Genomic DNA, 26,855 nt, shown 5'->3' with positions numbered 1-26,855 from the left:
AAGGTGCTATTCCGAATGCTGCCAGCGAGATCGTTTGTAGTGATTGTGAACTGTTTCTCCCTCGAACGCCGTGTAAATAATTTCTCGCCCGAGGGTCGGCAGTGAAGCGAGCGTGTCGTCGTCGCTCTGCTGCAGGTGGTGCACGCCGGAGCTTTCGCTGACATAAGCGCTTCCCGGAGCGGGCGTTATCTGCGCGTGCGCAGAGCGCACAGTGGGCGCGCAGCTTATCAGCCAGCCCCTCGCCGCGGCGGCCCAGTCACTGCCGCGTAGCACGCCAGCCATGACGGTGGCGTCGCCCTCCGCCGGCGACGGAGCGTCGTCGTCGACTTCGACGGCGTCGGTGTCGGCGTCGTGCTGCCTGCTGCCCAGGGGCGCGCCGGCGCCCGGCGCCGCCTCGCTCTCCTCGTCCACCACGAGCTCCGTGTCGGTGGCGGAGCCGCTGCAGAACAACAATTACTACCTGCACCGCCTCGCCGAGGCCGACTGCGGCGACTCGACGCCGCGCTTCGCCACCGCCGGCCCACCGGTCTCCGTGCAGTTCACCGACGTCCGGTACAGCACCTACGTCTGGTCCGTGCAGCAGCCGATACCACGTGAGTACCCCAACAACTTACTTCGTTTCTTATTTATGTCAGGGATTGAAAGTTGTAAGTCGAGGCGAGGCCCCGGGAGTAGAAGATATTCTGTCAGAACTGCTGATAGCCTTGGGAAAGCCAACCGTGACAAAACTCTTCCATCTGGAGGGCAAGGTGTATGAGACTGGCGAAATATCCGCAGACTTCGAGAAAGATGTAATAATTTCATTTCCAAAGAAAGCAGGTGCTGACAGGTGTGAAAATTATCGAACTATCAGTTTATTGGCTCATATTTGCAAAATGTTGTTGTTGTTGTTGTTGTTGTTGTTGTTGTCTTCAGTCCTGAGACTGGTTTGATGCAGCTCTCCATGCTACTCTATCCTGTGCAAGCTTCTTCATCTCCCAGTACCTACTGCAGCCTGCATCCTTCTGAATCCGCTTAGTGTATTCATCTCCTGGGCTCCCTCTACGATTTTTACCCTCCACGCTGCACTCCAACACTAATTTGGTGATCCCTTGATGCCTCAGAACATGTCTTACCAACCGATCCTTTCTTCTAGTCAAGTTGTGCCACAAATTTCTCTTCTCCCGAATCCTATTCAACAACTCCTCATTAGTTATGTGATCTACCCACCTAATCTTCAGCATTCTTCTGTAGCACCACATTTCAAAGGCTTCTATTCTCTTCATGTCCAAACTATTTGTCGTCCGTGTTTCACTTCCATACATGGCTTCACTCCATACAAATACTTTCAGAAACGACTTCCTGACACTTAAATCTATACTCGATGTTAGCAAATTTCTCTTCTTCAGAAACGCTTTCCTTGCCATTGCCAGTCTACATTTTATATCTTCTCTACTTCGACCATCATCAGTTATTTTGCTCCCCAAATAGCAAAACTCCTTTAGTGCTTTAAGTGCCTCATTTCCTAATCTAATTCCCTCAGCACCACCCGACGTAATTCGACTACATTCCATTATTCTCGTTTTGCTTTTGTTGATGTTCATCTTATACCCTCCTTTCAAGACACTATCCATTCCGTTCAACTGCTCTTCCAAGTCCTTTGTTGTCTCTGACAGAATTACAACGTCATCGGCAAACCTCAAAGTTTTTATTACTTCTCCATGGATTTTAATACCCACTCCGAATTTTTCTTTTGTTTCCTTCACTGCTTGCTCAATATAAAGATTGAATAACATCGGGGATAGGCTACAACCCTGTCTCACTCCCTTCCCAACCACTGCTTCCCTTTCATGTCCCTCGACTCTTATAACTGCCATCTGGCTTCTGTACAAATTCTAAATAGCCTTTCGCTCCCTATATTTTACCCCTGCCACCTTCAGAATTTGAAAGAGAGTATTCCAGTCAACATTGTCAAAAGCTTTCTCTATGTCTAGAAATGCTAGAAACGTAAATTTGCCTTTCCTTAATCTAGCTTCTAAAATAAGTCGTAGGGTCTGTATTGCCTCACGTGTTCCAATATTTCTACGGAATCCAAACTCATCTTCCCCGAGGTTGGCTTCTACTAGTTTTTACATTCGTCCGGGAGTAGACGATATTTTGTCAGAACCACTGATAGCCTTGGGAGAGCCAGCCGTGATAAAACTATTCCATCTGGCGGACAAGGTGTATGGAGACTGTCGAAATACCCGTAGACTTCGAGAAAAATTCAATAATTTCATTTCCAAAGAAAGCAGGTGCTGACAGGTGTGAAAATTACCGAACTATCAGTTTTATGGCTCATATTCGCAAAATACTAACATCAATTCTTTAGGGAATAATGTCCACCCCCGATAGCTGAGTGGGCAGTGTGACGGATTGCCGTCCTAAGGACCCGGGTTCGATTCTCGGCTGGGTCCGGGATTTTCGCCGCTCAGGGACTGGGTGTTGTGTTGTCTTCATCATCATTTCATCCCCATTTGGCGCGCAGGTCGCCCAATGTGGCGTCGAATGTAATAAGATCTGCACCAAGGCGGCCGGACCTGCCCCGTAAGGGGCCTCCCGGCCAATGACGCCAAACGCTCATTTCCATTTTAGGGAAGAATGGAAAAACTGGTGGAAGCCGACATCGGGGAAATCAGTTTTCCTTCCGGAGAAATGTAGCAACACGCGAGGCAGTACTGATCCTACCACCTATCTTAGAAGACAGGTTAAGGAAGGGAAACCGAAATTTATAGCGTTTATAGACTTAGAGAAAACTGTTGACAGTGTTGATTGGAATGCTCTCTTTCAAATTCTAAAGGTGGCAGGAGGAAAATACAGGGAGCGAAAGGCTATCTACAGTTTGTGCAGAAACCAGACGGCAGCAATAAGAGTCGAGGGGAATGCAAGGGAAGCTGTGGTTGAGAAGGTACTGAGACAGGTTTGTATCCTATCGCCGGCCGGAGTGGCCGAGCGGTTCTAGGCGCTACAGTCTGGAACCGCGCGACTGCTACGGTCGCAGGTTCGAATCCTGCCTCGGGCATGGATGTGTGTGATGTCCTTAGGTTAGTTAGGTTTAAGTAGTTCTAAGTTCTAGGGGACTGATGACCACAGATGTTAAGTCCCATAGTGCTCAGAGCCATTTGAACCCCTTTTTTTTTTTTTGTATCCTATCCCCGATGTTATTCAGTCTCTATATCGAACAAGCAGTAAGGGAAAAAAAAGAAAAATTTGGAGCAGGAACTTAAGTTCAGGGGGAAGAAAGAAAAATTCTTGAGGTTTTGTTCAAATGGTTCAAATGGCTCTGAGCATTATGGGACTTAACTTCTAAGGTCATTAGTCCCCTAGAACTTAGAACTACTTAAACCCAATTAACCTACGGACATCACACACATCCATGCCCGAGGCAGGATTCGAACCAGCGACCGTAGCGGTCGCGCGGTTCCAGACTGTAGCGCCTAGAACCGCTCGGTCAAATCGGCCGGCAGTCTGAGGTTTGCCGATGGCATTGTAATTCTGTCAGAGACAGCAAAGCACTTGGAAGAGCAGTTAAACGGAATCAACAGTGCCTTGAAAGGAGGATATTGGATGCACATCAACAAAAGCAAAACAAGGATAATGGAATTTAATGGAATTAAATCAGGTGATACTGAGGGACTCAGATTAGGAAACGAGACGCTGATGAGTTTTGCTGTTTGGGCAGAAAAATAACTGATGATGACCAAAGTAGGGAGGATATAAAAAGTAGACTGGCAGTGGGAAAAAAGAGCTTCTGAAGAAGAGAAATTTGTTTACATCGGATATAGATGTGAGAGTTGGGAAGTCTTTTTCTGAAAGTATTTGTCTAGAGTCCGCGCATGGTAGTGAAACACGGACGATAAAGATTTCAGACAAAAAGAGAGTAGAAGTTTTCGAAATGTTGTGCAGAAGGATGTTGAAGATTAGATTGGCAGGTCACATAATTAATGAGGAGGTACTGAATAGAATTTGGGAGACAAGAAATTTGTGGCACAACTTGACCAGATGAAGGGATCAGTTGATAGGACACACCCTGAGACATCAATCGATCACCCATTTTGTACTGAAGGGAAGTGTGCGGGTTAATGGTTCAAATGGCTCTGAGCACTATTGGACTTAACTTCTGAGGTCATCAGTCCCCTAGAACTTAGAACTACTTAAACCTAACTAACCTAGGGACATCACACACATCCATGCCCGAGGCAGGATTCGAACCTGCGACCGCAGCGGTCGCGCGGTTCCAGACTGTATGTGAGGGTTAAAAATCGTAGAGTGAGACCAAGAGATGAATACAGTAAGCAGATTCGGAAGGATGTGGGTTGCAGTAGTTATTCAGAGACGAAGAGGCTCACACAGGATAAGAGTAGCATGGAGAGCTGTATCAAAGCAATCTTCGGACTGAACACAACAGCAACAACAAGAACAAGCATTGAAAACCCATGAAATCAATATCGGACATGAAATATTCTTTATTTGAATAGATTACTGGTTTCAGCTAATAACCTAGCCATCTTCTGATCATAAAACATTGTTGACGGATTTTGGTGAAATTACATCTTCTCGCACTTCGTTAAGATCTTTCTTAAAATGGAGACATCCATGCATGACATAATTAAAAACAGCTTTTTATCGTTGGTGACCAGCATATTAAACGATGGTCAAGAAAGAATGGCGTTATGTCATCTATGGATGTTGTCATTTGAAAAATGATTTTTAACACTGTGTGAAACCGTAGTGACGGCAATACTAATCAAGAATGTTTTAAAATCAGAAGATGGCTAGATTGTTAGCCAAAACAAGTAATTCATCCAAATAAAGAAGATTTCATGTGCGATCTTAAGGTTATGAACTTTTTATCCCTAACATAAATGAAAAATTTACAACAGGTCATGTACCTCATGGTTGACAATGGCAACAAACTTGATATTTCTTTGTATTTTGATATGCGAAAGATACAGACTTCCTCGGGGTGCACTAGATAGTTGTTGCTTATTCATACAACATACGTGATCAATTTCAAAATACACATTCTGTCTTGAGATGAATCTGGAAAACCAGTCATATCTATACCAATTTTGTGAAATACGTATCGGTAGCCGATATCCACCTGTGTCCTGCCATACTGCTTAACTGGTTAAGCAGTTTTGCGAAAACTTTTTGTTTTGTGACACGTTCGAAACCATGACAGGCACTGGAGCGTGCCATTCAAAACTTGAAGATAAAAAAAGTTTTCGCTTAACTATTCGTGATTTTAGGTATGCGGTAAATTGATATGGTAGGATACCAAAAGTTGTTCAAAAAAATGTGTGTGAAATCTTATGGGACTTAACTGCTAAGGTCATCAGTCCGTAAGCTTACACACTACTTAACCTAAATTATCCTAAGGACAAACACACACACCCATGCCCGAGGGAGGACTCGAACCTCCGCCGCAACCAGCCGACCAAAAGTTGCTAAGAAGGTATTTGCTTTACTCTTTGCTGTCAAGACAGGTTTGAATCAACAGAATTACTTCATTCGACCTGTACATACATAGGAGCATGAGTTAACGGTTGTACAAATAAGTTCGCGATGTTAAAAATTACGAAATTTATCGTTCCAGCGACTGATCTGCGTCAGTGATGGGTGGGAACACTCGTGTCGGATTGACACTGCTGCAGAGAGAGTTCTGCGAAGCCTAGGGTTGTTGCTGGGAAACTATCGAATGCGAAAGCAAAAAGCCTGGTTGTGACGACAGATTGATCTGTCCCTTAGCCCAAGGTCTGGGTTAGATTAGAATGTGACAGTTTGGTTGTGAGATGGCGAAGCCAACGAATGTAGAAACAAAAAAACTACCTGAAGGGTCTTGGGCTCCGCAGAAGAGGCAACACATTTCATCTCGGTACAAGAGTCACAAACGCGAAAGTATACATTTAACAGATCCTCTGTTGTGATGTTGCTTGCAACTTGCATCACCACCACGCAAATCCATGAGAACAAACATTACAAGGTTTCATGTTCAAACAGCGTTACCTACTTCTACGTCCTTCGACATAATGTAAACTCACATTGCCTTTGTGTATAGGCTGGCAGAAAATCTTTGTATCGAAACTAGTCTCAGTAATAAAGAAATAGATAATTTGCTGCAGGCTTTTGGAGCCTAATGGGACATCCTTCAATTAAGAATAGTGTAAAGACCTACTAATCAAACCAGAATTACCAAGGATGATATTATTACATTTTGCTTTCTTCTCGCTTGTTGGGTCTCTATCTATCAAGGGAAGTTTCCGATTAGGACCCCAACTTTCTAAGCGTGCGAAAAGACCACGTGTTCGTCGGCAAATAACACAGGGTTTAAACGACGTAACATTCTCAGGATCTTACTTCGTACTACATACGCGTCTGAGGGCGGTGGTGTCTGCGACTGGAATTTGGGTATTCAAAGTTTTCAACCGCTGTAGGACACCCTGAACGCAGCGTGTATGCAAAATACTGTGCCAAACCAGGAATCGATACCAGAACCTTCACCCTTCGCGGGCAATTTCTCTACTGACTGAGCTATACAGCTATATCACTCACTACTCGTCCTCACTGCTCTACTCGCACCCGTGCCTCTTTCTTACCACCCAGACTTCACAAAAGTTTTCGTAGATACTATGTGGGACTAAAACTCGTGGAAGAAAGGATATTGCAGAGACATGGTTCAGCCGCAGCTTCGGGGACTGTTTCCAGAATGAATTTTCACACTGCACCGGAGAGTGCGCCTATTTGAAATTTACTGGCAATTTACTACAGTGTGCCGGGCAGGGGCCCTTGCCCGCGAAAAGCAAAAGTCTCAGATTCGATACCCAATCCGGCGCACAGTTTTAATGTTCCAAGAATTTCATTGCATTTTACTAACAAACCTATTGTGGGTAACACCTACAACATTGCAGACACTCTACGGTGGTGGTCCTCTAAATTTGCTTTTCTTCGGTACACTTCGAAAGCCAACGACCTCATCGCAGATTAGTCTTTTAAGCTCGAGATCCAACAATCGGACCATCTGGAGCGACTTAAAGTGGAGCGACCACATAAAACAGGTGTTGGAAACAGAAATTTCAGGCTGAGTTTCATGGAAAGAATCTCAAGGAAATGTAATTCGTCCCCGAAAGAACTGGCTTACAAAACGCTTGTTTGACCGAATGTCGAGTATTGCTCAATCAGTCTTGAGTACGGCTTTCCAAGTTGGAGTGATTGAAAAGAGAGAGATTATCCAATGAAGGGCGTCGTACTTCTTCATGGGATCGTTTAGTCGGTGCACGAGCGTTTCAGGAAGGCTGAAAAAACTCCAGCGGCAGACGCTACACGAGAGGTGCTCTGCACCACGGAGAAGTTGGCTATTGAATTTTCAAGACAGTACATTCCGGGAAGAGCAGGACAAATATTACTTCCTTCCACACACGCCTTGCGAAATGGCTACAAAGAGAAAATCCAAGAAATTTGAGTCATTGGCAGTCATTTTTCCCATACACCATTCGCAAATGGAACAAGGAACGGGTGGGGGCATGGGGAGGGAGAGGAGGGGAAGATCATGGACCAAAAGTGCCCTCCGCGACGCAACATAAGATGGCGTACAGAGTACCGATTTATACGTAGATGCAGTGTGTCTTTACATTGGTTTTTCAATGAAGAACGACCCTGTCATTAACCAAGAAAGTGCTACAACGATGTATTCTGTAGTAACGAAATTGTTTTCAATCAAAAGAGTGTCTTCAGTCTATTTGCACATACACAGAAATATGACTTAACATTATCTGAAATAAGTTCTTGTTGTCATTAATGCTAACGAAAGTTACCTGATACGTCAGACTTACAAGCATCGCTCCTTAGATTCAAAAACATGTGTATGAGGTACAGAATGAAATGTTTGAAGAAAACCTCTGGTTTTCTTTTCTTTTTTTTTCTTTTTTTAACTGTGCAGGTATCCATGCAGACGGTCCTTTTATTTCGTGTAAAGTTTGGAGAATTTCGCCATCTTCGAATAGTTAGGCTCTGTTGTGTATCTCAGGTTCCCCGGTTTTCTGCTTGCAGACTTTTTCTGTACGTGATGCACCTTTCCGTGTCAACTGTTTAGATTCACCTTTGTAACTGAACTACACTAAACGGTGCAATGATTGTGAGATAAATGGAGTTTTTACCTCTTCCGACAATCCGATTTGCACTTAATGTGGTTCCCTTAAATCACTTCAGACAAACGACGGGGACAGACGATTCAAAGCTAAAATTAAAATGTTAGTATTATTTCAGTGGCCGAAGGCATCATATTCCGGAGATATACGATTTTAGTAGCGCTGGTGAGAAGAAGTAATTTAGATTTCCAAAATCAAGTCTCAACGGCACAATAATAGCGTTGTACAGTCTTCCAATCTCGTGCTTCTCTGGATTGCGGTACACTGGATTAATAATGGTTGGAACGCGCTATCGACGGACCTATTCACGTACCGATGTGGCATTAGATAATTCGCTAGAGTCCTCTTCGCAATAAGTGTGAGATTCTTGGAACCGCGCGACCGCTCCGGTCGTAGGTTCGAATCCTGCCTCGGGCATGGATGTCTGTGATGTCCTTAGGTTAGTTAGGTTTAAGTAGTTCTAAGTTCTAGGGGACTGATGACCTCAGATGTTAAGTCCCATAGTGCTCCGAGCCATTTGAACTATTTTTTTGTGGGATTCCTGTCGGCTTCTGGCAACCAAGCTATAGGCATTGGATGTTTCCCTTAATCACTCCGGGAGAGATGAGGGAAGATTCCTTCTAGGGACTGGTTCAGCAGTTTATCCACGACTTCCTGACAGCACCGGCTTTCAGCCCTTATCACGAGGATGCCTTGTATTCATCCGGACATTAGCTAAAGTTACAATATTCTTCTCTTCTGAGTGCTTATACTTCCAGTTACATCTTAAGAGCTTTTAAGCAAAGCGCTTGAAAATAGCGTTTAACATCGGACAAACGAGGAACAGTTTCACTCCAAATCCAAGTTTAACAATTGCGTTAAAACATAATTTGTGTAATATAATATTTTTTGTAAAATGAGTTTATCTTTCATCCATTGCCATTTCGCTAGAAGTATGAAAAGTATAGATGTAATCACCGTTTTATACTGTTGCCCTATCTCAAAACCAAAGTATCATCTTTCCATGAATGTAGAACAAGGGTAAGCTACAGATCAGAATGGCACCACGGTTAAGGTTTCCGTATGCAGCTTCGCTGACTTCAGCTCTCAACCAAATTTGTCACTTTTTAATGTAACGCAGACCTTGGGCTGCGCTACAGGTTAGTCTGTCACCGAAATCTGCCTTCTGAAAACTAATATAAAATATTGTCTATGTTCCATCCCTCTCTGCTTGCGATCGTATGTATGACTTCACATGCCACGTTGTCATTACGGTATGTGACGCAGCGGAAATTCGATACCGGTGGGCTCAGGTTATCCCTACAAATGAGCGCAAATGTACTCCAGCAGACTGTGATGATGCTTTAACATGCAGAGCTTCGTAGATTGTTCAAGATAACGTTTTTATGCAAATAATAGAAAAGAAGTGTGGAGAAATGAAATTTCGCTAGCAAGATCGATAAGTGGTTAAAGCTTCCAGTGAAAGGCAGGAAATGTGCAAAATATGACGAAGACGTCTGACACAGCGCAGTTACCCGAGAACTGCTGTCTGCCTGCAGTCTTTGGTCTCATATTTAGCTCATTTCCAGCTCTTCGCCGCGAAATGTTCGAATGGTGATGCTAACAATCGTTTATATTCATCTTTTCAAGAGATCTCCAACCTTTTTATAAAAGCTACATACTCTCATTGAAACCACAGTCATTGCTTCATCGTTATTTCAGTAAATTGCGTTACAAACGACAGCCATACCTGCGCATTACGACGTCTCGAAATGATGTTTCGATATTTTCGGAGGCCCGTGGCATATTTCATGTTGCCGTCTTACGCTTCCCACCCTATACATTTTACATTATTTACACCCTAGACGGTACTTAAGGTCACTGTTGCACATAATTTAAGTCCGTTTTCTGGGGGCTGATGATACTTCGAAATACGTATAAACTGAAAGCAACTGGCTGCTCTAATGTACATGGCCTCAGCTGAAAAGCGTCACGTGATACATATACCATACAGCAATAGCTAGTTGAAGGTGTGTTTTAAGAAGAAGCGACTTCTTTTCATTCTTGTATTTCAGCTAGAGAGAGTATCCAGATGCATACTGGTTCAAATAGCTCTGAGCACTATGGGACTTAACATCTGAAGTCATCAGTCCCCTAAGACTTAGAACTACTTAAACCTAACTAACCTAAGGACATCACATACATCCATGCCCGAGGCAGGATTCGAACCTGCGACCGTACCAGCAGCGCGGTTACAAACTGAAGCGCCTAGATCCGCTCGGTCACAACGGCCGTCGATGCATACTGACACACACATTTCGTCTGAGTAACGATACAGCCTTTGAACTTCTCTTACATTTGAATGAATTGTCCTTCAGACGCCTTGCTTCACTGGCTTAACGTGGGACCTTGAACGCCCGTACAGTAGCAAATAGCGGCACTATTGCAAAGAAGTGCGATTCAGTACGTGCTTGCCGAAAGTGTGAACTAGCTGTAAACGGTGAAAGCGAATGCATTTTTTAAGGCGCGGCCTGAGCGTTTCTGCTTCGCCATTTTTTTAGTGCCAGTTTACGAAAGAGTCGCAAAGTTCATCACCTTTTACCAAATAAATATCTTCTACGAGTTGATAGTGTGAGTCGTAAAGGGATGAAACAACACTTTATTTTTGCGTTTCTCTGTCAGCAGCGTATTCTGCAGGTCCTATTTTTATAGGACAAATGACGAAACGATGTGGAACCGGTTTAGAAACAGAGGGAATGTTCAGATACTTTACAGGTGCACGAGTTTTGTAGGAAAATCCTGCGGTGTTTTCCAGATAGAAGTATGTCATATAAACTCTTTAATGTCGTATTACGTTAGTTTGATGCCCTCCCACCCAACTGTTCAAGTTGCATCTAATACGTTAACCACGTGAACTGAAGTGCCCACTACCTTACACTCTCCACCTTCGAATCAAAGCAGGGTTCACTCTCGTTGTTCAGAAACGAGGAAAGAGCTTTCCGATGCGATTTGTCTGTTATACAGCTGCATATGAAGCAATACAGATACGATGAATTTCAGTAACCTTTGGAGACCACAAAATTGCCGTTTCTGAATGAAAAAGTGAAAGCTCGTAAATAGTATGACGTATCCAAAAACTGTTTCTTTGGATTTCTTTTCAGAATATTTTTCTATTGAGTAGAACTGTTTTAGCAAACTATGAAATAAACTGAAGTTGTTGAAAAATAGTGAAAGAAAAATTCGTTTGACAATTTTCTAAAAGACTGTAGGAATTATTTACTTAACTATTGCAGTTTCGGTGTTCTGGCCATTCTGAAGTTGTACTGCAAAAGACTTTGCTTCAGCACATGTCAGACTTTAAAATCCTCTAGCATGTATACACGTCATCGTCAAAAATTGGCATTTTCACTGTTGAAATACATTAACACCAGACGAGTGCGAAGCTTTGTACGTCGTGAAATTATGTAAAATGTTACCAGTGTTATTATCATTCACGTAAATCGTTAGAAATTGATATTCTCAAGAGCAACTCGTCTACTGTTACTTTATTTCTACAGTGAAGATGCCTATTTTTGACGATGACATGTATACATGTCGGAGGATTTTAAAGTCTGACATTTGCTGAAACAAAGTCTTTTGCAATACCACTTGAAAATGGCCCACAGGCCGAAATTGCAAAAGTGAAATAAATAATTTTTACAGTGCACGGCGAAAATTATGTCCTTTAAAAAATTATATGTGACTGTGAACCCCGACCATGAGAAGTTAATCATTGGACAATGTTCCGTGAAAAATAAAACTGTCGATAAATTCAAAATCTAACGTAATAAAGCAAAACTTGTTTCATATTTGATATCAGCATGGAAGACTGCAATATAAATAATGATTATGTCAGATTCTACTGCTCGTCTATCACTGTGTTATCATTCACTGACGTTCTGAAGATCTTTAAAAACACGTATTTTACGGACAACTAAGTAGAGCTCTACAATAATGATTGCGTTAAGCTCACTTAATCGTTGAAAAGCGACGAGTTCGGCACGTACGAGTCTCTTCACTGGCAGCTGCGCTGGCGCAGTGGACCGACCAGCGGCGCGCGAAGTGTTTTTGAGCCCGGCTCCGGGCTCGCTGAGTCTTGTTTTCATTCATCCGACTGTGACGCGAGATGATAGGGCGGCCTGACCTTGCTCGCCCGTTACTGCTCTCACAGTGACGGGAGACTGTCCTCCGTTGTTCAATAGGCGCCCTCTTTTGCTCACAGCGTTCTTGATGGCGATTCTCTACGGTCGACAGTGTACTGAACGTCGTGTGTCTCCACAGTAAAATGGCTCAGTAGTTACAACAATGGACACGTATTCGAAAGGTCAGCGGTCGAAGTCTGGCACGGAAATCATTTTTTAAGCTTGTTATGATTGCTGTCAGTTAGTTCAAGCGAATATCTGAATGCTCCCTTAGCAACATTACGCTTGACTTCTACCCTGCCCCTACATCTACGTGGATAGTCTGCAAATCACATTTAAGTGCCTCGCAGAGGGTTCATCGAATCACCTACACAATAATTCTCTATTATTCCAATGTCGTACAGCGCGAGGAAGAAACGAACACCTATATCTTTCCCTGCGAGCTCTGATTTGGCTTATTCTATTATGACGATCGGTTCTCCCTATGTAGGTCGGGGTCAACAAAGTATTTTCGCATTCGGAGGAGAAAATTGGTGATTGAAATTTCGTGAGAAAATTCTGCAACAACGAAAAATACCTTTGGTTTAATTATCTCCACCCCAAATCCTGTATCATTTCTGTGACACTCTCTCCCCTATTTCGCGATAAAACGTGCTGCCCTTGTTTGAACTTTCTCGATGTACTCCGTCAATACTATCTGGAAAGGATCCGACAGCGCGCAGCAGTATTCTAAACGAGGACGGAAAAGTGTAGTGTAGGTAGTCATTTTCGTAGATCTATTACATTTTCTAAGTGTCCTGCCAATAAAACGAAGTCTTTGGTTATCCTCCCCCACTACATTTTCTATGTATTCCTTCCAATTTAAGTCCTTCGTAATTGTAATTCCTAGGCATTTAGTTAAACTTATGGCCTTTAGATTTCACTGATTTATCGTGTAACCGAAGTTTAACGGATTCCTTTTAGCACTCATGCCGATGAACTGATACTTTCCATCTCTTAGGATCAATTGCCAATTTTCGCACCATACAGGTGTCTTTTGTAATTCGTTTTGCAATTTGGTTTGATCTTCTGATGACTTTATTAGTCGATAAACGACAGCGTCATCTGAAAACAACCAAACACGCCTGCTCAGATGTTTCCTTTAGGAACAGCAAAGGACCTATAACAGTACCTTGAGGAACGTCACAAATCACTTGTTTTACTCGATGACTTTCCGTCGATTACTACGAACTGTGACTTCTCTGACAGGAAATCACAAATACAGTCACATAACTGAGACGATATTCCATATGCACGCAATTTCACTACAAGCCGCTTGTGTGGTACAGTGTGAAAAGCCTTCCGGAGATCCAGAAATACAGAGCCGATCTGATATCCGTTGTCAATAGCACTCAACAGTTCATCGAATAAAGAGCTAGTTGTGTTTCACAGGAGCGATGTTTTCTAAAACCGTGTTGACCGAGTATCAATAGACTGTTCTGGAAAAATTTTGGAGATTTGCCGTAAGTTCTATCGGACCAAACTGCGGAGGTCATCGGTCCCTAGGCTTACACACTACTTAATCTAACTTAAACTAACGACAACACACACCCATGCTCAAGGGAGGACTCGAACCTCCGACGGGGGAAGCCGCGCGAACCATGGCAAGGCAGTCTTGGACTGTACGGCTACCCCGCGCGACAGACCGTTCTCTTCGGGGTAGGTCATAATGTTCGATCACAATATATGTTCCAGAATCCTGCTGCATACCGACATTAATTATATGGGCCTGTAATTTAGTGAATTACACCTATTACCTTTCTTGAATATTTGTGTGACCTGTGCAACTTTCCAACCTTTGGATACGAACTGTTCTATATGATTGGTACCTAACTGGTATACAAGTCTGGATCGGAATACTTGCTTTTGTTAAGTCATTTAAGTTGCTTCACTACTCCGAAGATATCTACTTCTACTGCCCACCCGTCTAATATAGGGTGCCAAGGAAGCTTTTTTTCTCGGATCGCTACACCATAATTCAAGCAAATCATATTAATGGAGCTTATTACAGCGAGTTAAATTGACCATACTAAATTTTGCGTATTCACGAAAGTGTGTCGCAAGCAATTGGCGACAAGCAAATAATCAACGTCATTCAGTATACAGGGTGGTCCATTTATAGTAATCGGGCCAAATATCTCGCGAAATAAGCGTCAAACGAAAAAACTACGAAGAACGAAACTCGTCTAGCTTTAAGGGGGAAACCAGATGGAGCTATCGTTGGCCCGCTAGATGGCGCTGCCGTAGGTCAAACGGATATCAACTGCGTTTTTTAAAATAGGAACCCCCATTGTTATTATATGTTCGTGTAGCACGTAAAGAAATATGAATGTTTTAGTTGGACCACTTTTTTCGCTTTGTGATAGATAGGGCTGTAATAGTCACAAACGTATAAGTACATGGTATCACGTAACATTCGCCAGTGCGGACGGTATTTGCTTCGCGATACATTAACCGTGTTAAAATGGACCGTTTACCAATTGCGGAAAAGGTCGATATCGTGTTGATGTATGGCTATCGCGATCAAAATGCCCAACGGGCGTGTGCTATGTATGCTGCTCGGTATCCTGGACGACATCATCCAAGTGTCCGGTCCGTTCGCCGGATAGTTACGTTATTTAAGGAAACAGGAAGGGTTCAGCCACATGTGAAACGTCAACCACGACCTGCAACGAATGATGATGCCCAAGTAGGTGTTTTAGCTACTGTCGCGGCTAATCTGCACATCAGTAGCAAACAAATTGCGCGAAATCGGGAATCTCAAAAACGTCGGTGTTGTGAATGCTACATCAGCATCGATTGCACCCGTACCATATTTCTATCCACCAGGAATTGCATGGCGACGACTTTGAACGTCGTGTACAGTTCTGCCACTGGGCACAAGTGAAATTACGGGGCGATGACAGATTGTTTGCACGCGTTCTATTTAGCGACGAAGCTTCATTCACAAACAGCGGTAACGTAAACCGGCATAATGTGCACTATTGGGCAACGGAAAATCCACGATGGCTGCGAAAAGTGGAACATCACAGACCTTTGCGGGTTAATGTATGGTGCGGCATTATGGGAGGAAGGATAATTGGCCCCCATTTTATCGAAGGCAATCTAAAAGGTGCAGTGTATGCTGATTTCCTACGTAATGTTCTACCGATGATACTACAAGATGTTTCACCGCATGACAGTATGGCGATGTACTTCCAACATGATGGATGTCCGGCACATAGCTTGCGTGCGGTTGAAACGGTATTGAATAGCATATTTCATGACAGGTGGATTGGTCGTCGAAGCACTATACCATGGCCCGCACGTTCACCAGATCTGAGGTCCCCAGATTTCTTTCTGTGGGGAAAGTTGAAGGATATTTGCTATCGTGATCCACCGACAACGCCTGACAACATGCGTCAGCGCATTGTCAATGCATGTGCGAACATTACGGAAGGCGAACTACTCGCTGTTGAGAGGAATGTCGTTACACGTTTTGCCAAATGCATTAAGGTTGACGGATATCATTATGAGCATTTATTGCATTAATGTGGTATTTATAGGTAATCACGCTGTAACAACATGCGTTCTCTGCAATGATACGTTCAGAAAGGTACATATATCGCATTGGAACAACCGAGATAAAATGTTCAAACGTACCTAAGTTCTGTATTTTAATTTAAAAATCCTACCTGTTACCAACAGTTCGTCTAAAATTGTGAGCCATATGTTTGCGACTATTACAGCACCATCTATCACAAAGCGAAAAAAGTGGTCCAACTAAAACATTCATATTTCTTTACGTACTACACGAATATGTAATTGAAAATGGGGATCCCTATTTAAAAAAAAAAAACGCAGTTGATATCCGTTTGACCTATGGCAGCGCCATCTAGACAAGTTTCGTTCTTTGTACTTTTTTCGCTTGACGCTTATTTCGTGAAATATTTGGCCCGGTCACGATCAATGGACCACCCTGTATACAATTTCAATGCAAGCAAAAACAGTTCATAAGTCACTGCTGTAGCTTTTGTATGACGGCTTGTCTTCTACTGCTCGCGGCTAGGCGGAGCTGCTCTTATATTCTTTTGGCCCAGACGCCGCTCCTGTCGCGTTTCGTCCTAGTCAGCGTACTATTGACTGATGTCCCACAGGCCTCTCTGGTCTTATCGTCGTGCCGGCGCTTGCCATTACACCGGAAGCCTACGTAACTCATGTTGGCAGGTCTTCTTGGTTCGAATTGTGGAGTATTTATTTCGTTTTCTTTGGTGAAGAAATTTTGAGAGTCTGTGTTTAGTAACTCTGCTCGGCAGCACTGTCATCTATAGTATTTCCATTGCTGTCGCGAAGAGAAGGCATTGATTGTGTCTTGCCGCTAGCATACTTCACATACAACTAGAATCTTCTTGAATTTTCTGCCGGGTTTAGAGATGGAGTTTCGTTGTGGATACTATTATAAGCATCTCACATTGAAGTCCGAGCTAAATTTTGAGCTTCTGTAGCAGATTTTGCATCCGTTTAAACTTGGTATGTTATTTGTCTTTTTTTGTTCTTGTTTCTGCAACAATGTTCTGTCCCTTTTGTGTACAAAGGAGGGATTTCCGAATGCTTCCTTAACAACATTTCGCCTGACACTTCTCTGTTCCTGTATACGAGGAGTAATGTAACACTTTTTTTTTCTCGGACACTTTTGGCTGAAAAAATGTGGAGTTTGCTGTGGAGCATCGTGGTATTTTCCCGCTCCAGTTCCTGTAGTTTCTTGAAGTTCCGACAGGTGTTGGCACAGTGTGTAGCCTTCAAAATTGCTTCACGGAGGTGCGTTCCAGGTAGAGAGCTGAAATTGAGTTTCCTTCGATGGAAAACCAGAGCATCGCAGATATTCATAGGCTCTTGCAGAACGCCTACGGAAACTTAACAGTGAACAAAAGCACGGCGATTCGTTGGGCGAGGTGTCTATCATCATCGCACCAAGGTTGTGCAAACCTGTCCGATCTCCCATTTGCCGGTCGGGCCCATACAGATGTGTGACACCTGCAGTGTTTGGACGAATTCTAGGTGATCAACGGATCACAGTCAAACACCCTAGTTCCTCCAGATTGGAGACGAAGTACACCTAAGAAGAAAGGGGACGCAAGAAACACACTAGCATAGGCAATGAGGCCATAGTTCGGTAAAATAAGAATACTGGTAAGAAACATAGGCCTCAATTTGAGAAAGAAATTTCTGTGACTGTACATCTGGAACAGAGTACGGCATGGAAGCAAATCGTGGATTGTGGGAAAACTGAAAAAAGAAGAGAATCGTTTAAGATGTGATGCTACAGAAGCACGTTGAAAATTCGGTGGACTGATAAGATAAGGAATGAGATGGTGCTCCGTGGAGAAACAGCTTTCGCGGCGAAACATTTGGGTGATAACGATCTTAGAAATATGTACAACAAATAATTGAGAACTGTGGATGTAGGTGCTACTCTTGAGTTTGTTGTGTACATAGTTCCGCGTAGTCAGCGCATACACAACTTTCCCACTAGAGCGCGCCTCACTAAGCACAACAGCGCAGGCACTGCGCTCGTCCATCTCCGCACTACGAGAGGCGCTGCCATAGAGACGGACCAAATTCTGCTTCCGCCGATCCACGTATTAACATGTAACGCACCCAGTGAGATTGCTGCTAACGTAGAACCTTTTCTCCTCGCGGATCACACTCGTGCAGTGATACATGAATGCGCGAGGTATTATAAAGAGTGTACAGACCTCTGATTAGTCAGTCTGCATTAGTCTGTACTAGAGATGGGGGATCCGCTCTTGAACTAATTCATAGAGTTGATTCTTTCAAAGGAGTGAACAATCAGTGATTCAGAAAAAAAGAACGGTAGCTCCAAACGTTTCCCACGGCAGAGAGAGAGAGAGAGAGAGAGAGAGAGAGAGAGAGAGAGAGAGAGACGGAGCATATCAGCAGCGCCTCTGCTGGTCACAGCACAGTGCACGCCACACAACACAGCCAGCGCCGGCCTCTGCCCTGTTTCTACCTTGGCTGCCTGCATTGTGCAGTGTCCCATTGGATTTTGTGTTTCACATATGCCGTGCCATCTCTGTGCGTCGTCTGCCGCGTGCAGGACTTGGCGCAGCTTAACTTCGCATCGCACTCTGTCGGCGATCGTTTCAGTCGCACGTCCTGCCCTCTGGGCAGTTGATGCGAGCAACAGGACAGAGAGCCACCTAGCGGATAACATAGGAACTACTTGCAACAACCTGCTCGCAAGGGAACAGACGATTTGTCTCGGAGCGGGTGAGTTTACCGCTCCCCACACCCTCGGAACTCGCCCGCTCAACGCTCACCCCACCGTCTCGACTCTAGCCAGAGCGTTGAGCAAAGCGACTCAGGTGTCACTCTGGTCTCTGCGGTCTCAGCTCATGCAGTAATACAGCTCGCGGCTCGACCTGCTCGACTCAGCGCCTCTGCATCGGAGTTCGTCCCTACTGGATATTGTTCTTCGTAGTAATACCGCTATGTATAGTACATTATTATGTTATGTATACATCAATTGTTTTTATTTTATTTTTATTTGTTTAAACTGATTAGATTAGGTTCCTGATGACTCCTCTTACTATAGGATTTTTATTATGGACACTCGAATTTACGCTTTAATTACGAGCGAACCGATAAACGTATCGCAAAATGTGATACACCAATATTTTCCTTGTTTTATTCTGCGTAAGGCTATATGCAGCACTTTCGTTTTACAGTCAAATTTATATATTTTTTTTCTTATTCTGGTACGGATTTTGCGATTTTAGGCGTCTTCGGAAGGAAACGTTCACTTTAAAAATATATGGCTTGCGATGTATTTGTATGAGGTTAATGAAATTTTAATACATTATAGCCAAATATATTGTTAATGTAAATCTCAAGTTACAACATTTTCCGATCACCCAAAAAACCACGATAGTGCAAAATAAATCAATAATCAAAAACTTTGTCATATCGTGGAAATTTCAATAAACAATACAAAATTCTTACTCATTATCTGTGTTACTTCAAAATAGGATCAAATAAGATCAAAATACAGGTATAGTACTGGAATAAACCAAGTTTAAAGGGCAATGTGCCTTCCATTTATTTTCTATTGTAAATGAGTGGTGAGTCATGAAAAAGAGCTAATTCATTTCAGGGAGTGAACAGTTCTGATCCAATCTCTGAAAAGAACAGTTTTGCCCATCTCTAGTCTGTACCAGTCTCACATTTGTCTGCACCAGTCTATAGTCAAGTTTCAGTCTGTGCCTAATAAGATTACCATATTCCTGTACATAGCCATGAAGATAAATTTATAGACACTTTTGTCAAGTATCAGAGATATATGTGAGAATAAGATTAACGTACCAATACCAAAGGAACTTCAGATTGTCAATTGTAAATAGCATCCAGAACCAAGTTAAGTAATTTTTATGCTTGTTATTATTTTAATAAATGTGTGTGAAAATTAATCAAGTTCTGTTTAAAGTTGGTCACCGTCCATCTGCTACTCTTAAGTGTGCAAGTGGCATTTCAATCGTCTGACCTAACGGCAGAAGATAAACACGCCACGATATGGCCGCGAGACATATTGCTGACACTCGCCTACTTCGATAGAGCGACAAGTCAAATAATCTGATGGTGTGTGTACTGAAGGTCTTACAGTACGCACACCACAGAGTTGATAAAATTACCGCAGGAGAGCAAAGCGTCTTGGGCAGTATCAGACCAGTCACAAGACTGATCAAGAACAATTCAGGTATTTTATTTTTTATCATCAAAAAAGCATTACTAATAATATTTCCGCAAATGATAAATTTAATGTTGTTATTTTGTGGAGTAACAGGATGTGTTGGAAGTATTTAATGGTGTAGTTACACGGTCCAGCAACACTGATGTGACCACCGCCTATGTTAGACAGTCACGTGCAATAACCACTCACAGATGGCAAATAGCAGCACTGGCTATGTAAAGCGTGCCAGGGGACGCGGCAAATAGTGCAGTAATTGTCGTAATGCGGAAACGGAGAGAATTATCTGATGTCCAAATGGGTATGACCACTGTCATTCGCGCCAAGGATGGAAGCATTTCCGAAACGGCTAAATCTGTATACTGTTCGCGTGCCTCCATGGTTAAAGTAAACCGTGCATGCACAATGGCGCCGAGGCAACTGTGATGCACAACGGGCTATAGATGAGAGGGGTGAACGATGGCTGCGAAGGTGTGTACAGGCGAATAGGCGTGCAACTGTTGAGGAGCTGACAACCCAGGTGAACCAAGGGGATACCAACAGTGTCTCCTCAAAGACTGTTAAGCGAACTTTAGTGCGTATGGGCCTCCTCAGCAGGCCCCTGGTTCATGCATCCATGCTGACTGCTGCTCATCGGCGACGAAGGCTGGAATTTGCACACCAATACGACAACTAGACGTCCACTGATTGGGGACAGTTGGCCGTTTCAGATGAATCTCTGTTTATGATCCATCGTACTGGTAGCTATTGGCGTTGTACGGTGCCAAACGTCGTGAAAACGAAACACCCTGCAGCTGTCGTCGGAAGAGTCCAGGCTGGGATAGGGAACATTATGCTCTGGGGAATGTTTTCATGGCATTCCCTGGGTGATGTCGTTATTCTGGATGCACGGTGGATTAACCAAGTATGCAATTATACTTGGGGACCATGTCCACCGCTACAATCAGTTTGTTTGCTCAGCTCGTGGCATGTACGAGCAGGACAATGCAAAGTGTCGCACACCTCGCATTATACGTGCGTGGTTTTAAGAGCGCCAGGTTAAGTTTACCACACTCCCTCGGCTAATAAACTGCCATGATTTAACGCCATTCGAGAATATGTGTGACCACCTTGCGCCGTGGATACTCAGCCGAGAAACCTGCCGCAGCTGGCCACGGCACTGGATTCGGCGCGGCTGCATATCCCTGTCGATACCTTCCAGAACCTCACTGACTCTCTCCTTGCAAGTCCACGTTGCAAAAGTTGGTAATTCAGGCCTTTGGCAGGTTCTCACAGTAATGTGACTTGATCATTTATATCTGTCTTCTCTGAGTGTTACGCTCACATATTGACACAATTTTAATAATCTTCGTTGATCCATTATGGATCGTGGGACGACGGCTGGCATGAACTTCTTGATGCAATGGTTTACCAACAGCCGTATGATTCGTAGAAATTCATTTTATTTTATGAACTTCTATGTGCTACCAATTTCGGCATTACATTGATGCCATATTCAGGCCCCACTCGTCATAGTCGTAAAATCGCTATATACGGAAGGAGCCATATAACTGGATCCGTGAATCAATCGTCCTGCAACAGCTCTTGGTGGCCAGGCGACACAGACTGAGGCGGTTTGCAAACATCGATTGATTCACGGATCCATTTATAGGCCTCCTTTCGTGTATAGCGATTTTACGACTATGACGAGTGGGACCTGAAGATGGCACCAATGTAATGCCGAAACTGGTAGCACATAGAAGTTCATAAAATAAAATAAACTTCTACAAATCATACGGCTGTTGGTAAGTCATTGCATCAAGAAAAACAATTTTAATACGCCCATTTCTCAGGATTCGGTAGAGGATTAGTAATCAGTTGTTAAGAAATAAGCTGTTTGATATTGCTTATGAAATTCAGGAAATATTTCAGGTAAAGAATGCAAAGGTTTTTCAGTCGTTTGACTAATTTTTTGTACAGCCACAAACCAGAATTCGTAAATAGCTCATTTTCTCGTATTTAACCGCTATTTCATATCTCCTTTTAGCCATATCAAATCCTGTTGTTGTGAAGTAATTTCCTTAACCAGTATTTCTGATCAGCAAAATGTATTATAGTGTATCGAATTAAAGTCTAGACGTATCAGTAGTGTTTCACGCGTATGTAACTCTGCTACTGATGATCCATCCGTCGGACAGGGACATTAAATTGGTGCTATTCGCGAGTAATAATCCAGATCGCGTAATAGTTCGTACGTCATCTGTAGTAGTAGTAGTAGTAGTAGTAGTAGTCTACCTGTGGCCACCATGTTACTCTTTGACGCCTTCCCCCCGAGGAGAGAAGAGAGACATCTCAGTGGTTCGCTCCTCGTGGTTAGGGTTCACAGCCATGTAGAACTTTTCAAGAGGCATCATATCCGCCACTGACTGTATAAATTATTTATATTCACGATTGCAGTTTCGGCTTTACGGCCATTATCAAGTGATACACTAAAACCACTGTGCCTCAACACATTTCTAGCTTTAAAAATACTCCGATATGTACAAATGTCATGTCATATCACGTCATGTGATTCGTGTTAATGATATTAACCTCGTTGAAAGGCTGAGACACGACGATAACATTTGTACGAGTCGGAAGATTTTTAAAGCCTGACGTGTGCTGAAGCGCTGTCGTCTGCAGTACAGCACTTGATAGTGTCCTCAAGGCCAAAATTACAGTTATGAAAATAAATACTGTCTACAGTCAGTGGCGAATATGATTTACACTACTGGTCATTAAAATTGCTACACCAAGAAGATGACGTGCTACAGACGCGAAATTTAACCGACAGGAAGAAGATGCTGTGATATGCAAATGATTACCTTTTCAGAGCATTCACACAAGGTTGGCGCCGGTGGCTACACCTACAGCGTGTTGACATGAGGAAAGTTTCCAACCGACTTCTCATACACAAACAGCAGTTCTCCGGCGTTGCTTGTTGAAACGTTGTTGTGATGCCTCGTGTGAGGAGAAGAAATGCGTACCATCACGTTTCCGACTTCGATGAAGGTCGGATTGTAGCCTATCGCGATTGCGGTTTATCGTATCGCGACATTGCTGCTCGAGTTGGTCGAGAGCCAATGACTGTTAGCAGAATACGGAATCGGTGGGTTCAGGAGGGTAATACGGAACGCCGTTCTGGATCCCAACGGCCTCGTATCACTAGCAGTCGAGATGACAGGCATCTTAGACGCATAGCTGTAACGGATCGTGCAACGATGTCTCGATCCCTGAGTCAACAGATGGGGACGTTTGCAAGACAACAACCATCTGCACGAACAGTTCGACGACGTTTGCAGCAGCATCGACTATCAGCTCGGAGACCATTGCTGCGGTTACCCTTAACGCTGCATCACAGACAGGAGCGCCTTCGATGGTGTACTCAACGACGAACCTGGGTGCACAAAGAGCAAAACGTCATTCTTTCGGATGAATCCAGGTTCTGTTTACAGCATCATGATGGTCACATCCGTGTTTGGCGACATCGCGGTGAACGCACATTGGAAGCGTGTATTCGTTATCGCCATACTGGCGTATCACCTGGCGTGATGGTATGGGGTGCCATTGGTTACACGTCTCGGTAACCTCTTGTTCGCATTGACGGCATTTTGAACAGTGGATGTTTCATTTCAGATGTGTTACGATCCGTGGCTCTACCCTTCATTCGATCCCTGCGAAACCCTACATTTCAGCAGGATAATGAACGACCGCATGTTGCAGGTCCTGTACGGGCCTTTCTGGATACAGAAAATGTTCGACTGCTGCCCTGGCCAGCACATTCTCCAGATCTCTCATCAATTGAAAACGTCTGGTCAATGGTTGCCGAGCAACTGGCTCGTCACAATACGCCAGTCTTTACTCTTGATGAATTGTGGTATCGTGTTGAAGCTGCATGGGCATCTGTACCTGTACACGCCATCCAAACTCTGTTTGACTCAATGCCCAGGCGTATCAAGGCCGTTGTTACGGCCAGAGGCGGTTGTTCTGGGTACTGATTTCTCAGGATCTATGTACCCCAATTGCGTGAAAATGTAATCAGATGTCAGTTCTAGTATAATATATTTGTCCAATGAATACCCGTTTATCATCTGCATTTCTTCTTGGTGTAGCAATTTTAATGGCCAGTAGTGTGTTTTAAACATACACTATTGTTTCAGAATTTTTCACGAATACCTAAGAGAATGACTCAAGAGATCAGTCACGAACTAGTGACTGAGGACGAATCAGTTATGCAGCGTTAAACGCAAATCATGACGCCTGGAAATTAGTATAGTCAGTTTCATCAGTCACTGCACCAGATAACTACATACACAACGCACTTCCTTGCATTCTCCAGTTGGGCCGGCGCTTTCGCACTGCTGATATGCGTTCAAGTGCATTTCTCACTGCTAATCTTAAACATACCTGTCCTGTACTGATAAAAGTCAGACATAAATCTAGTACAGATTTCTCTGTACCATCGTATTGTGACCACTGTTACGGAGTTCTCGTTTCGTCTCGCCGCTTTCGCTCGTCGTTTTAACAAAAGAAAAGAAAAGTGTGAGCTGAGAGTAGTCAGATTTGTTCAATTGGAGACAAGGATGCAGATGTCGCTAATCAAAGACAGCAACTCAATTTATGTAAGTTCAACGAGACATCTATACTGTTAAATACGAGTGTTATCGTGATTTAAATACAGTTTTGTGGAGTTTCATGGACGACGGAAGATGCGTTATAGCATGATTTCCTTAAGTCTTCTACACGCCGTCAGTACTTTAAACATGACTAGAGGTCGTTATGCAGTGGTGCTCTTCCACCCATTTAGGTGTGATAATTTCACTAGCTTGTGCGTATTGTAATTAACAACGCCTGTGTAGGATGAGCTTCACACTTTAACAATGACTAATTTTGGGACTGATCTGTGACAAGGGAAAAAACCGCTAAAAATGCTACGATCCGAAGAGAGAATTCTGCCACACAGTCGACGGAGAACAGGAAAGAGAAAGAGATCGTTCGTCTTTTCAACCAGAAATGTGGTAACTTAACAACAAGCAACTGCCGTATGTCTTCGCATAACACTGTTTCCTCCAGATTTAGTGTCGCCCTTCGTCAAGATTACATTTAGAATTGTTGGGCGCATTTCCTCGCCGCAAACTAAGCACGTGGTTATCAGCACAGCATTGCCGAGGTCGTTGCTTGTTTACGGGCTACGACCTCATAACAGTTCACTTGTGTTATCGGTATTACTACATGTTCAAAAAGACCTTGGAGTGCGTAGTCTTACAAAATATATTAACGGGAGGGAGTAGTTCGCAGCTAAGTTTCTTTACTGCGCTGCAAAATAATACAGCAATTATAAGGAGTATATCCATACTTTGTCCTTTTAGTACAGACCAAACGTTCCAACCTACTTGAGTAGCGTGATACTGCTACCGCCAATAACAGCAAATCGTTGAAAGCAGCGATACTAATGTCGCGAGTTTCCATGTCGTATAGCAATATGCGGATATTAACCTGCCTGTTCGCAAGATTCTTCACGTTTACGTGATTGTATATTACGGGCTTTTTCTCTGTTGCGAACATATTTTCCGAGAAACAAAGTTAATCGAGGTAGCAAACCGAATAAACCATAATTACACTATTACTCTATAACGAGGCGGAGCCCAAGGTTCGGTTATATCTAAGTATTCATGAAATGTCCCTGAACAACCTCCGAAATTTTGTCGACGGAGCTCCGGTTCGTCTCGTACAAATATAAGGGCTTTTCATTAAGAAAAATAAGTTGATGTAAAACAACATCTTCCGTAATTTTAAGATAGGAGAAGTAACGCAGTTAACGAAGTAAGGAATGGAAGTAAATATAATTGGTTGTCTCTGTCTGGTAATTTCACTGTTGAAGTAGTTACAGAATTCTCTACTCGTCTTGCTTAAGAGCTATAAGCGCACTAAAGACAAAGGATTACGGATTCAGTTAGGCATACACTTTGAAGTAGAAAAGAGGTACGCGCGCGCTCATACACACACACACACACACACAGGATGCGTGAATTCGCCGCTGTCAGATCTCTAATGGCGAACACATTGGTTATTTGCATGTCAGGAGGATATGGAAACACGCGCGTCTGTGACGTGATACCGCCTTGAAATAGAATGATAACGGGAAAAATGAAGCAGTTACTGGCGACATCCTTGCCCTATTTGACGCCTCGTCCACGTCCAATACAAGAATCGAAAAGGACATTGCCTAATGACTAGCGGACTTGCCTTGCTGACCTGACAGGGTATATTGCACGAGGGCGCTGATATAGTCGTTCGAATTTTATTCAGCGTGTGGCGTCTTCAGGAAAAATACGCGTTTGAGGAACAGCTTGGGTGCTGTTAAATTACAGATAAAGTGCACAGCAAAAGATTTGTGGACGGGTAATTTCTCACATCAGACTTCCTATAGGGAATAAAAGGAACTCCATTGACTTGTGTGGTTTGCTGACTGTTTGCCCATTTGTTTAGCCTTTTGATCGTAATATTATAGTTAATAGTGGTATTTGACAAATCACACTTTGGATGAGTGCTAGTAAAATAAGGAAAAAAACCGAAAATGTGGGCGTGAGTAGGCGGGTATCTTATCGTGGACCCGGCTTGGCACAGGCGCAACTTCGTAAGCAGTGCACTTCCTAGCGATAGCGCAGTGACTGACGTAACATTGCTTGCGTTGTAAGAACGAATCGTCTTTCAGAAGTGTATATAGAT

At 43.4% G+C, this 26,855-nt stretch overlaps 1 protein-coding gene across 3 annotated transcripts in view; it reads left to right on the top strand.

Moving 5' to 3' along the window:
- Nucleotides 1-26,855, top strand: part of LOC126091901 (ATP-binding cassette sub-family G member 1-like) — an 816,748-nt gene that overhangs the window by 593,748 nt on the left and 196,145 nt on the right. For all 3 annotated transcript variants that reach the window (XM_049907201.1, XM_049907200.1, XM_049907202.1), the window contains one exon: nt 136-593. In XM_049907201.1, coding sequence (XP_049763158.1) covers nt 281-593 — 313 coding nt within the window. In that variant the 5' untranslated portion in view covers nt 136-280. The remainder of the gene's footprint in view (nt 1-135; nt 594-26,855) is intronic.

Source organism: Schistocerca cancellata, chromosome 7 (assembly GCF_023864275.1).
Source record: "Schistocerca cancellata isolate TAMUIC-IGC-003103 chromosome 7, iqSchCanc2.1, whole genome shotgun sequence".
Taxonomy (NCBI): domain Eukaryota; kingdom Metazoa; phylum Arthropoda; class Insecta; order Orthoptera; family Acrididae; genus Schistocerca; species Schistocerca cancellata.
The sequence above is the reverse complement of the archived record's forward strand: the minus strand, read 5'-3'. Positions and strand labels throughout refer to the sequence as shown.